Source organism: Odocoileus virginianus, unplaced genomic scaffold (genome assembly GCF_023699985.2).
Source record: "Odocoileus virginianus isolate 20LAN1187 ecotype Illinois unplaced genomic scaffold, Ovbor_1.2 Unplaced_Contig_10, whole genome shotgun sequence".
Taxonomy (NCBI): domain Eukaryota; kingdom Metazoa; phylum Chordata; class Mammalia; order Artiodactyla; family Cervidae; genus Odocoileus; species Odocoileus virginianus.
The window spans coordinates 309,178-322,940 of NW_027224327.1; the positions used below are offsets into that span (position 1 = coordinate 309,178).

Genomic DNA, 13,763 nt, shown 5'->3' on the forward strand with positions numbered 1-13,763 from the left:
CCTACTCCCATACAAGCCTTTAAATATTTGAAGATGACAAAACTTTTTCTTCAGATTCTTTTATCCAAGATGAATACTAAATTTCCCTGTACCTTTCCTCATGATTTCCAGATCTTTCTCCATTCTAATCATCTCCCATGACAGCTATGCCCCATCACCTGGGAAATCCCTTGGACAGAGAAGCCTGGTGGGCTCCAGTCCATGGGGTCACAAAAAAGTTGCACACGACTTAAGAGACTAAACACACACACACACACATCATTCTGAAACATCCATTTTTTACAAGTGAGGGATGGCATGACACCTCAAGAATTCACTTATCAGCTAAAACCCATGGTTATTTTTATATGAACTCTCATATACCAATCTAGTAAACTCCAGAATTGAGACAGAAAACCTAAATACAGAACTTTACATTTATCTCTATTTAAGATTTTATACAATAATTTTCTATTCACTAAATTTAACATGACATTATCTTCTTGAATATGGTAAGATTCAAGAGATTCTCTCTAGATGAGAATTTCTGCTTATAGTTGTGAATCACCTGTTAACTTGCAAAAGTCATCTTTAATAAAACATATTAAAAAGGAGAGAGGCCAAGTAAAGGATCTTGCAGCAATTTCTGCATATATGCCTCACAGATAACAAACATCCAATGAAATTTTTTGGAGATACCAGTCAGCCATACAGCTATAACGCCACGATCTACCATGACCTACAGATTAATTCAAAAGACTGACTATGGTTTGAAACAATTCCTTTATCTCCCCCTCTGGTAATTCTCTAATACTAGGGTTGTTTTAGCATGACCTATTTCTATTCCAAACCACTGGTTTTCAATGGAAACAATAATGTCCCTTAATGAGCATTCTGTAAAGACTTTTCTTCTCAGAGTCTGTTTGGATATTCACTGGTGCCTTTTTTTAAAAAGTTTTATATGTATGGGTTATTATCAATAAATTTCATTTCAGAAGAGTAAGAGTTAAAACTATTTATTTTTAAAAAGCAATCAGTAGGGTTTACAGGACTAAGACCACCTACTCTCACCTCAGGAGACTCCTGGTAAGACAAATCACTTGTGTTTCACGTAAGAAGTTCCTGCTGCAGGTAAAACACTGAGCTCCCAGGTGTGGAGCCTCTTGGATCTCCTTAGTACTCTTTGGGCTTCCCCGATAGCTCAGCTGGTAAAGAATCCTCCTGCCATGCAGGAGACCCCGGTTTGCTTCCTGGGTCAGGAAGATCCACTGGACAAGGGATAGGCTACCCGATCCGGGATTCTTGGGCTTCCCTTGTGGCTTGGGAATTCCCCGGTAAAGAATCCACCTGCAATTCGGGAGACGTGGGTTTGATCCCTGGGTTGGGAGGATTCCCTGGAGAAGCGAAAGGCTACCCACTCCAGTATTACGGCCTAGAGAATTCCATGGCCTGTGTACATGGGGTCGCAGAGAGTCGGACACGACTGAGTAACTTTCACTTTAGTACTCTTTGGTCTGCATTCATGCTGATTTCCCTCAGTATTTCCTAACGTTCTAACGTGCCAGAATACTTATAATTTAAACAGCAGCAACTCAGCCACTTTTAAAGTTGCATAACCTAAACTGGACCTCTACGCGGCTCCTGTTCAGAACTACAGAGGGGCACACACAGTCAGGGCAGGGCTGTCCCACAGCAGCACACGGCGCTGCACACTGGCAGAGAAGCTCTACCAGTCCCTGCAAAAAGGAGCCTTGTGGTCACTGGGCCCTTCTTGGGGTTCCCTGGAAACCAATTCAGTAGTTACAAGCATCAAATTAAAGTGGATACACTTCACTGGGATAATGCAAGTAACGTGACATTCTAGAACCAGGCTAAGAAGGTAAAGTTCTCTCAGAGAGAACTATATTAAAATATATTCACTAGAAAAGAAAAAAAAAAGAAGTCTCAGCAGATTGATTTTGAGTCATCATAGTGTATTTTGGACAAATTAAGACTATTTTATGATACAATCTGTAAGAAAAAGGATAAATGACCAAGAAACTATTATTTCTTCCTTTAAATAGAAATTCTTAGTCTCTTATAACAGATCATAGCATTGTAGGTGCTTCTTAGAAATTCCCAAGATCTGATTTAAATCAAATTTTAAGATGGCTTTCAGATATACAATAAAAGTGAGTAAAGAAAAAAAGTAACTATGAAAAAATATTTGTTTCGGTACTTAACCTCCTTCACTGGCAAACAACTTACTTGTGGTGATACCATATTTTAATTGTACCATATTTTAATTATATTTTTATTAAAGGATCTACCCACTGAAAATGAAGATGCCAAAAGCATATTATACCTTTACTTTTATCAGCTCTTTCCAATGTTCTGAATTTTAATTTTAAAAACTGTAAAAATCTTGGTTAGCCAAGCTCTAAAGGGCAGCTAATTCACCGGCAAACAGAAACTTAAGCCTCACTCAAACTGAAGCACACAATTAAAGAATATTTACTAAATGCAAAAATAAAAACTGACTGCTTAGATGACAAGTCATAGTGATTTGTAGCTGTCAAAAAACTGGAATCTCTATACACAAAAGAATGTCTGGAAATTACTCTTGACTCTTAATTAAAACACAGAATGACCGTTAACAGTGTGCAGCCCTGGCATCCCAAGAAAGCCAAGATCTATTTTCAACAAATTTTTGGAACATATGTGCAATATTTTAAATAAGTACAGAAACAAAGCTCAGTATAAAAACCTAAAGCGATACTGTAAAATATGAATGGACTGTACTAAATGAATATTTCAGGATCCTACTATACTAATTTCTTCAAACAATTTGCTTTAGACATACATATAAAGTCTTCTTCCCTCTCATGATACACCCAGATAATCATTTATGTAGGAAAACATACCATGATCCAGTCTGTTCAGGGGAGCAGGGGGAAAAGAGCCTTCAATAAACACTTCCTCAAAATAAGGAAACACAAGGAAAACAGGTATCAACCAATATATTTATGGGCCCACATGATTGACTGGATGATTATATAAGATGTGCCTAAAGTTCTTTTAATATTAAAACACGCTATGTTAGTGAAAGGAGTTATTCTGCTACAGGCTATATTAAAGGAAGCTGAGTATTTGCTTTTCATCTTGGGGAAAACACAAAGGATTCTGTGGAATGTTTTGTACAAATATATAAAGGTCCCTTAATCGCAAACTTCATGGTTTGCCAATTTCAAATAAAATATTACCAATAAAAAAGCATCAGAGACTTTTTTGAACACTCAAGACTTTGTAAATATGTCTTCACACAGTTCAGAGACACACTGCTAAACCAAAAGATCTTCGCAGAGGGGCTTATCTCATTAAAGAACCAGAGTCACATGCAGTCAGGGAGAGATACACAGAGACTTATCAAAAATATTAACAGTATTATTTTCTTATGCTGTGTGTACTCAGGGGTTCATTTCCTCTCCATGAATGGTGTATTTTAAAACTGAAAACAGATCTTACCTCCTGAGTAAGCTTCAGTATAACTCCTTATGTCCATGTTTATTTATTTAACCCAGTAAACAGCTTGTAACTCATTTGCAGTTTGAACTATTCATTGTGATTGAAAACCTATACCCTACATGGACAACTTTAAAATAGAAAGGCAAAATAAAATTGAGAATCTATAGTTCTCTCTACCCAATACTTCTCTTCTTTCCCTGCAAAAACCTTTATTCTACAATTTGATCATCACAGCTCAGGAAGACATTATTACATCCATGCTGATGATACTTTTAAAACACAGAAGAGGCAGTTTAGCATAACGCTTCAGAGTATGAACTCTAGAGTTGAGATAAGAGGGGTTCAAATCTGAGCCTCACCTCTTACAAGTTATATGACCTCGGGGAAGTTCACTTTTTTCTAAAATGTGGAATAAACTATATTTATTTCATAGGGGTATTGGTAAGATTAAATGAACTACTTAGAATAAGTGTAACGTGTCAGTTACTACTACTAAAATCAAGTAGGTAAAACAACGCATACTAAAGCTAGTAAATTGGATTCTTTTTAATAGTATATATTATGCTGGCAGACTACAGTCCATGGAGTCACAAAGAGTCAGACACAACTAAGCACAAAAGAATAAATTTTGCTTCTCATTAACTACAGTATTCTTACTGATTCTGTATCTCCAATCTTTCTCATTTTCATTTTAGTCACAAATGATCTGTTTCTAACTTTATATTGATAAAAGTACACTTCTAAGACTCTCATTGACTCCTTCCCCCAATACCCACCATTTTAAGTTTGTGAAAATAAACTTTAAGAAGCATGAGGGTAAGAAGACATCATACCTTATTTTTTTAAAATATGTTCTACCTATGGACAACATATGCTCACGAATAAATGGATTTTAATGCCTCTGTTTCACTTGAAGTCAAGTGTATAAACACCTAGAGGCTCATTTAGACTTACGTATTCTTGGTGCTTAAAGGTTATTTTACTCCCAGTCTATAAACTGAGCGCTGTAATTCATACTAGAAAAGGAAGATAAATGTGTGCAAATTATGCTGATTTGCATATGCTTTGGAAATGGATGAGCATACACATGGTGTTTCTCAATGTTGCAATATATTCAACTTCACAGCACAGGTGTTTCCTTTTCCCATCTATGGAACAAATATGACAACCTCAAAGTAGCAAATCTGACAATAGATTGATGCTCATTTAAACATTAAAAATACTGATTATTTTCTCTTGTGTAACATCTTCTTTTTCCAAGAAGCGTAAGAAGAATCTCAGTAAGGACACTCACTAAAAAGCAACTGTAAATTCTGTACTCAAAAGTACCATATAATGCACACAGGGATCCTGTAAGCTTACAGCTACAAGACATTAAGAAGATATGAGAGCTGTCTTCAAATACCTGAAGGGCTGCCATGTAGAAGAGTTCAGATTTAATTTTTTGTGTTCCAGAAGGCAGGACAAGTTTTAAGAAAGCAGGTTTCTGATTTAAATCAAGAACTTTCTGAAAATTAGAGCTACATAAAACTGAACCTGTTTTTAGAGGTTCATGTGAGGTAGTGAATACTGTATGGGCTTCTCTGGTGGCTCAGTGGTAAGGAATCTGCCTGCCAATGCAAGACACTCAGGTTCAATCCCTAGGTCAGGAAGATCCTCTGGAGGAGGAAACAGCTACCCACTTCAGTACTCTTGCATGAGAAATCCCATGTGCAAAGAAGCCTGGTGAGCTACAGTCCATAGGGTCGCAAAGAGTCGGACACAACTGAGCGACTAGCCACGCACACACAATAAATACTGTATCACTAAAAATGTCTGTGAGTAGAAAAATGGTCTGGGGGAATGATGTAGGAAGGTATTTGAGAAACAGCTGGACTATGTGCTCACAAAAATCCCCTTCAATAAAAATGTTGTTGGATTTTCTTAACTTAATCCCAAGTGGTGGTCTGATGCACAACACTAGCATGCCATAGAAGTGTGCTTACCTGCCTGATGTCATAGAGCCTATCATACTTTTATAAAGGGCAAGAGACATTTTAAAAGCCTCCTATTTGCTTAACTCTGGGATTCAATTTTCTATGAATAGAACTAAATTAAATTCACTTCATTTTTATAAGAATTTCACCTCATCGCTTGAGACAACTTGAGTTCCATAATCCCCTGATCCCCAGCCCACCAAGGGAATAGGAAAATTATGACAACACTGGTTTTGTTACTTTTATAATCATGTCTAAAATTCAGAAAATTTAGAAAAATTAGGAATGATAGTTTTCTGCCAGATAATTAGAACATAACAACCCATCTTACTACACCAGATCCACTATCAGAAGTACTACTTAGGTGGTATAATTAACTTGGTTTACTGTATTTATATTTCTCATGTACTCACTAAGGTACTAAGAAAAAAGTCATGACCATAAAGCAAATATAATACTGTTTATAGGAAGACAACAGCATGAATAAGCTAGAATACAGATCCTAAAAATACATGGAAGTTCACTGTATTTTTGTGCATTTTTTACATATCCATAGTAAAAACTTAAAAGAATACCCACATAAAATATAAAATTCAACTCTCAATTAATATAGACATGATACTGATGTTTTTTAAGCTATATGAAGAACAGGTAATGATTCAGCATTCACATAATTTTATCCAAATTCACCTGGACTCAAATTTGAAAATATTTAACTGCTAATTAATACCTAACTTACACTCTAAATCTCAGAAGTATCAAGTTCTTAAGCACTGTTTAGGAATAGTTTCATTAATAAAACTGAGTAACACTTCATTGGCACTTGGGGTTAAAAACACTGTATTAGTTTTTCTTCTTTATTTAATACAAGATGCATAGTGGTATTATATCTGACTTCATGGTTATTACAGTCTAGGTCATTGTAAAATTAATGGTTTTGATCCTTTAGAATTACATCAATACTTAAAATTACTTGGTTTCCTCTATATTTCTTAGGATTTTCAAAGTCTAGAAAAAGTTATCATTAACAGCTACACTTCTCATAGTAGAATTAGGATCGGATAGGTGCCAAGTGATAGGATGCCAATCCTGGCTCTGAACTAAATTGTAACCTTGACTGTTTCATTTAATCTCCTGAGTCTCAGGGCTCACCCATAAAATAGCAGATTAGATGATTTCAAAGGCTCCATCTAGTTTCTGAAGTTGTCAATATTATAACCTCATCGTGAGTACACCCCTTCAATAGGACAGGTACGATATCCCTATGCTAGCTATCACAATACATTACTGTGGATAAAACCCACAAAATGAACAAAGCCAGCAATGTTTAAAAATTGTGATTAAAAATATATACTGGCTTGAAATATGGGTTAAATATCAAGAACACTAAACTTCTTGTCTAGAAAGCATCAACTCTATATGCTGTAAATAAAACTCTGAAAAGGTGTAAGAAACAAGTCAAGCAAGATAACTCACTCTACCAACTCTTGAACAAAAAAGAGCAATCTCTGAATAGTAATTTCTTGACACCCAATGTCTTGACACCCATTCTCTCACTATGCATGTATGTGTCAGAGGAAGATGATATACTTTTATGGCATAATGGAATCAAGAGTATGGAAGACAATGTACTCTTTGTTAATACCTGAGAAAACTACCTTCCTAGTTAATAATAAACTGAGATGTATGTAAATGTTGTGTCAATATTTATATTGAATATATAAAACACACAATTAATTCCTTAACTCTAACACTATTAAGTTCACATCAATAGTGTTGATGTACTTCTGTGAGTTATTTCAACAGCCCCACCTTAGAAAACTAAGTTAATCCAAGTGAAAATATGGATTTCTTTTCTAGGATAGAGTAATTCACAGATGTTAGTTTATAACTATGAAATCAATAAAAGTAAATAAAAACCCCTTCAATACTTAGTAACAAGTGGGCCATGTAGTATAAATGCAATATACTGAAAAACCACCTCCTTTCAGAAATACCAATATTGAGAAGTGTAGCTACTGAGACTTTGGTTAATGCCTATTGACAAAAGGAATGTCAGAAGAATGTGAGTTATATAAATAAAATTATAGTGTCATTATGTTGGAGAAAGCCATCCTGGGTACAAGGCAGGAAAAGGAATATAGCCCTAACAAGTGCGTGTGTATTTAATTTATAGCTCAAAATATTAATAGCAAAAATAGACAAAAAGTGATTGTGAACCAGAAAGAGTTCAGGTTTCTTTAAAGAGCCTGGCTGAGATGGTGTGTATGTGAAACAACTGAATGAAGATGTAAGCTGGTATTGTGGTCCTGTGATGATTTAACCACAAACGCCTTCCCTACTGAAATATTCCAATCAGTACTGTTAGTACACGTACCTCGGAGAATTCTTTCCTCATGGCAACGAAGAAAGTCCCAGATTCTAACAGTGCCGTCATCAGAGCATGTAGCAAATTTATTATCCGTGGGTGAGAAACTGTTACATGAAGACACACAGCAGGGGAAAGAAGTCAGCATTTAACAGATTATCTGTGCTTCTCAGACAGGGAAAAATAAAAACACTGTGCTGCGTTATAAACAGGAGAGGGAAGTATCCAACAGTGAAGAAGCCCTTAAAGAGAATGTTGTCAGCTAATAAATGTATCTCAACAAAAGAATAATTCAGAGTAGCTGCTTCTTAGTTTTCAATCATCAATATTCAGAGAACTTAATGAGGATATTATTAGTACCAATGCTATCCAGACTCCCCACAGTACAGTATTACCTATGGTATCAACAGAAAACATAGAGCTGATTAAGTATAGAACGAAGCAAACTCTCTTTGCAATATTCCTGTAAAGTCTTTTAAAAGCACATAGGAATACTGCTCAAAAAAAAACTAGCACCAGCTTCTGCTTTGAACTTCATATAATGATAAGCTGAAAAGTTTCAGGCAGGCTGTTTTAAGACTAGTTGTTAAAATATTCCTTCATATGATGTTTCTCACTTATGTAAAAGGTTTGTGGAAAATGTTCACACCTTCTTTCAGGCAAGTTATCCCATGAATGTTACACTTTTTGAAGAAAACTAACATGGGGACATTCTGACTGTTTAAAGCCAAAGAATATGCTGCAAAGGAGGGATCCATTTCTTGCTCCCTGTAAAAGACCATCAAGTTTCTCATTTAACTCTAAGAACTCCCCTGAACTTCTGAACCTTATGCTTAAGAAAGGACCACTTTCGAAAACTCAATGTATAGTCAGGAGAAAAAGGCACAGTCTTTGCAGAAGTGTGTTTATCCAATAAGTCTTTGTTAAGATTCTGAAAGTAGAAACAAGTGACTACAGTGGGTGATGTTTCTATAAAGATGTCAACCTCCTCCCTCGTGTGGGTAGCACAACCATAAAGAATGCTGCTTAGCTTTCTTCTGAAGCTGCAGCATTTCTTCAAGCTTGTTTTTGAAACTTATTCTTTTCCATTTCTACTATACATATCTCACTGATATGTAAAAATATACAACTTATGAAAATACTTTAATCTCCCACTTATCACACATTTGCATTATTACTGATGTCATCAACAGTGAATCAGAAGGAAAGTCCTACAGTCTTCTTGACAATGGTCTGCTTACAGCTTCAAAGCTTGAAAGAACCCACTCATTAATCCATTAATGTTTGCCACATCCAGAGTTACTTGGAGAGTTTTTAGCCCTACTATACCTTCCTTTTGAAGTCGTGGCATAACCAAGCCAACCAGGTCTTCACTTAAGCCTTTTTTTTTTTCCTTGTATTTTGTGAGAACTCTGAAGGTGTTTTCTGTAGGCTTTAGATTTTATTCAGTTGTATAATTAAAGACTGAATTCTTTATTTGGAATGAAATATTCTTGTCTTACATAGTAGGTAATAAAAATGAATAACGTATACACATTATTAACCATAAATGAAAAGAGAAAACCAGTGCAAAATGCGGCAGACAATACATCTCTAACATATTGCAAAGGCTCATATTGGGACAACACTACTTCAGATAAGTGCCAGCAAAATGGTGAATGTGTGAAAACAAAGAAAAATATTGTGTTTATAGGGTGCAAAAAGTTTCCCAGAATCTGACAGAACCCATGCATGTCTGCACCCAGAATACACTTAGAGAATAATTTAACCATGACAATAGGGACTACAGAAAATGGTATATTGTGTATAAACCTGGCCTCTCTAATCGCCTCCTTATGTGCCTGGAACATCTTGACGTTGTTCATGTTCGACTGCCAATATTTCACATATCCTCCGTGGTCTGCTGTCAACATCCACATGTCATTATGTGACCATGTCATGGCTCTCACTGGGCTATCATGAGCCTGTGAAAACACAAAACATTTATAAACATCACATCAAAGACTATACGATGGAAGGCAATGATATGTCCACTTGTAAGTTTAAAAATGCCAATAACACAGAATGATGCTACCATCTGATGATTACTGTTACCTGTAATATTGTTTCAAAATTGAAAGTGAGTCCATTCCACAAGGTGAACTCTCCACTAGAAGCTCCAGTGACCAACCTTCTTCCTTCTGGAGTCCACTGGGAAAGAAAAAAAGACATTATACAAGGTCACAAATCCACAACCTTAATTAATTTTTAAAACACTCAGAAAGTCTTTATAAAATATCCAACAATTGACATTAAGTGGACAATACTTTCACTTCAAAATATGACTCAGATTTATAAGCAAATACTTCGCCAGAGAAGAAATTAACACAGCCCAACAACAGCACTTAGCTCATTAAATAAATTAAAGAATGTAAGTGCATTATAATTATTTGTTAAGTTACACACACCTAGGCACCCTAAAGAGCATTTCAAAACAGAATATCTGAAGATCTACTTTTTCTAGAATACATGGGAGATCAACATATTAATAAATAAGACCGTCAGTCACCAGAAAAACTCAGAGACTGAATGAGTGAAAGATTTGGTTTATTACAGCTGCTAGTGGACCATTCAGGCAGAAAAGTTACCAGTGTTTTATGAAAATAAAAAAACAGTATAATAGTAAATATCAATTTGAGGAAATCAAGGCTATCAAATTTTTTCTGGAAACTAAATGTACAATACATATAAAGTTCTTCTTCATTCACAATATCAAGTAGTGACAAGTCTCAGGCTAATCTAGTCTCAAACAAAAAAAAAAGCAATACAACAGAGGCATGACTAACAGGACCCCAGTATTTCAATGTCACAATCTGCACTCTGAAGGAATCTGTGACATACGCCTATCAACTCAAAACGCAACGTACTTTTATTTTCAAGTTTCTATGACAGATTACACGTTTTCCATAGATGTAAACACAAGAAATATCAATACAACAATCCTAATTTTCATTGTAAAAAGTGTGACACAGGGCTGAAAAATACAAGGGTGCTTATAGGATGAGACATACGAAATCAAGTTTATTTGGTAAATTACACAGATACACATGACAAGCCAGCCTTTTACTGCTTACCTAAAGATCACGATTTTGATGATTATTTTTAAAAACCTTTCTACTTTCCTAGTTTCTGTTATCTGCTATGGATCCCAACGGTAAAGACTACAGGCAACCACACTCTAGACACAAGACCCACAGTCTTTATGTCTTTAACACCTGTAACCTGGACTTGTCTCTACTACGTGCAAATTTCTTAAGACCTTACAGCTTGATTCCCAAATGAGAAATTTACCCATCTAACAAGATACAAGACATGGAATGCTCAGCTTCTATTCACCTCAAAAAGGTTTTCTGTGATATGCTAAAAAGAAATTAAAATTAGCTGCACATCATATTCCTTTTATGAAATCCTCTGCCATACAAAATTGCACTACAAATTGGTTGGCTCTACTAACACAAAAGCCACTCAAATAATGTTCCTTTTCTAATGTTTACTACTGTAACAGGCCTCTGAAACAAAGAGGAGGCCTGGCTGACTGTCACATTTGTATGGAGCTGAAGCTAGCATCTCTTCCAGCCCTCTCAGTTCTCTGGGCTGTCGATCACACCTCTCTAATAAGACCTGCTTATTTTGCTCATTTGCCACAAATGTCTTTCCTCTGTCCCATTATTTTTTCAATTCTTATTCGCTCAGCTTTGACTATTAACTATCTTACATTTCTGGACTTGATATACTGCTAACCAACAAGTACTTTCTTACTAGCAAAACACATACACAAGAAGATTATACTATTATCTATAGGAACATTAGCTGGATGCCTGGGACACAGAGATGGGAAGACTTCTTTATCACAAACCCTTCAAATCTTAATAATTTGAACCATGTCAATGTACTGTTTATTTTAATATTATATTTTTAAAATTTTAGTGAAAATGTATTGAGTACGCAGAAGGTACCTTCACTGATGACAACTATGGTCTACCATTGGCCTTCAGCTCTTCTTGGGTGTTTCCCTTCCTAGTAACCCTAAGAGTTTTGATTCACCTTGAGATGCTGTTCTCTAAATTGCAACAAAACATTTCTATTCAAGAGCAAGTCAGACACCTGCTACAATATATATCCATGGCTAGCTCAGAGAGAATTCTACAGAAATTGCAACATAAAAGCAATCCAAAAGTACTACTTTACTAAACATGGATATAATAGATAAACTGGATATTCCAAAATAAAAATATAAGCAATACACTGATTTTTATCCCAGCTATATATCTTAAATAATGCTTCATTTTCTTTGTCCTACTAAATAATTTGCAGGCTAATTTTTCAAAATTAATTTTTCCAAAAAGTATCAAACTGAATACTTACCCTGACAACAAATACTGGACACTTTACTTTATTTGTTGATGTTCGTACAAACTTTGTTGTTACTGCATTCATAGGATTATTCAACATCCCAATAGGTGGAACCAGCTACAAAAAAAGAAAATTAGATTTAAAGAGCTTCCAGATCATACACAGGGTATAAACCAAGGACATGGTAAGGTAATCATTTCAATATTTAAAGACAAATTCAGGACCATAGAGGACAAGTGTTATAATATATTAGTCTACAGTAATCAAATGAAGAAAATTAAATAAACAATAAAATCAAGTGCCAGATTTCCCAAATTACTTCTCAAAGTCAACACACTAAAACATATTCCTAACAAGCAAGGTTTAAAATTAACTTCTCTGTTACAAAGACTCTTAGGCAGTGCAACCTTTCATTGGACATTGCTTTAAGCCCCAAATCAAAAGTTCATCCATCATCAGATTAAAAGAAAAATTTAAATGCAGGTTAAAAAAAACATGGTTTATGCAGATACACTATCCTTTCAGGAATGTTTTAATTATTAAAAAAAAATGTAAAAAGAAAAGCCCACGTTTAAATTAGAGATCTCATAGTTCCTAGGTCCAAGCAAAGAGGTTTTTATTAAGCTAGTATGACATGTCTTATACTTACATCATTATAATAACCTGCATCAGGCTGAATTGCTCGCATATCTCTCTGGTCTCTCTGCCATATTCTATTCTGTTAAAAATCAATCAATCAGTTAATCAATCAATATACAGTCTAATTATACTCAACTTGAAACTTCAGTAAATATTTACAAAATGTAAGCTGTAATCAAATGGGGAATTTTTTTTACCATGTTCTAAAACATAGATGATAGTGTTTATCTTAAGAGATTTCCCCCTTTTCCTACTGACAATGCTTAGAATTTCCTCTCTTTACTCATATTATGCCCAACCAATCATCCAAGATGCTGTTGACCCCAACACATTCTCATAGACAGACATTCCCAATTCCTTCAAATTCCTCAGCACAAAACAATTCCTCTTATCCTGGTCTCAGTTTTCTTAACTCCTCCCAAACTCTCTTTTTTAGTTTTTCAAGTGAAACATCTTTTCAGTTTTTCAACTGAAACATCTGAAAAAGCCTATATCTATCTTTACCTCTGAATGAATATTTTTCTGCTAAGTCCCTGCAACACAATAATCATGCCCAACAGGCAATTTGTCTTTTAGCAATTTGTCTCAGGTAATGAAAAGTAGACAAATTTTCTTCATAGGAATCAAAACAGACCAAAACTCGATTAAAGTGGAGATGGTAATAAAAAGCAAATCAGAGACTTAAAAAAGGTTAAGACAAATAAATAAAGAACTCATAGGGGAGATCTGTCAAGCTGACACAGGTTTAGGTAGACCCTCTACTCTGCCTTCACATGCCATATCAGAGTTTCACCCAAGAAGACTGCAGCACGTGCTCAACCCTCTAAATAAACAGAGTCCCTTCCCTTGAGGGGCTTGGAGAGCCCAGCATACTGGACATACACATCACTATTCTGAACACATGT

At 35.3% G+C, this 13,763-nt stretch overlaps 1 protein-coding gene across 13 annotated transcripts in view; it reads right to left on the minus strand.

Annotated features, from left to right (window-relative positions):
* Nucleotides 1–13,763, minus strand: part of WDR33 (WD repeat domain 33) — a 115,704-nt gene that overhangs the window by 45,867 nt on the left and 56,074 nt on the right. For 11 of the 13 annotated variants that reach the window (XM_070463955.1, XM_070463950.1, XM_070463953.1 and 8 more), the window contains 5 exons: nt 12,869–12,937; nt 12,232–12,336; nt 9,922–10,017; nt 9,640–9,791; nt 7,837–7,934 (listed from right to left, as the gene is read on the minus strand). In XM_070463955.1, coding sequence (XP_070320056.1) covers nt 7,837–7,934; nt 9,640–9,791; nt 9,922–10,017; nt 12,232–12,336; nt 12,869–12,937 — 520 coding nt within the window. Of the gene's footprint in view, nt 1–4,166; nt 4,632–7,836; nt 7,935–9,276; nt 9,792–9,921; nt 10,018–12,231; nt 12,337–12,868; nt 12,938–13,763 lie in introns of those variants that run through there. The other 2 variants (XM_070463960.1, XM_070463958.1) reach the window with 2 other exon arrangements.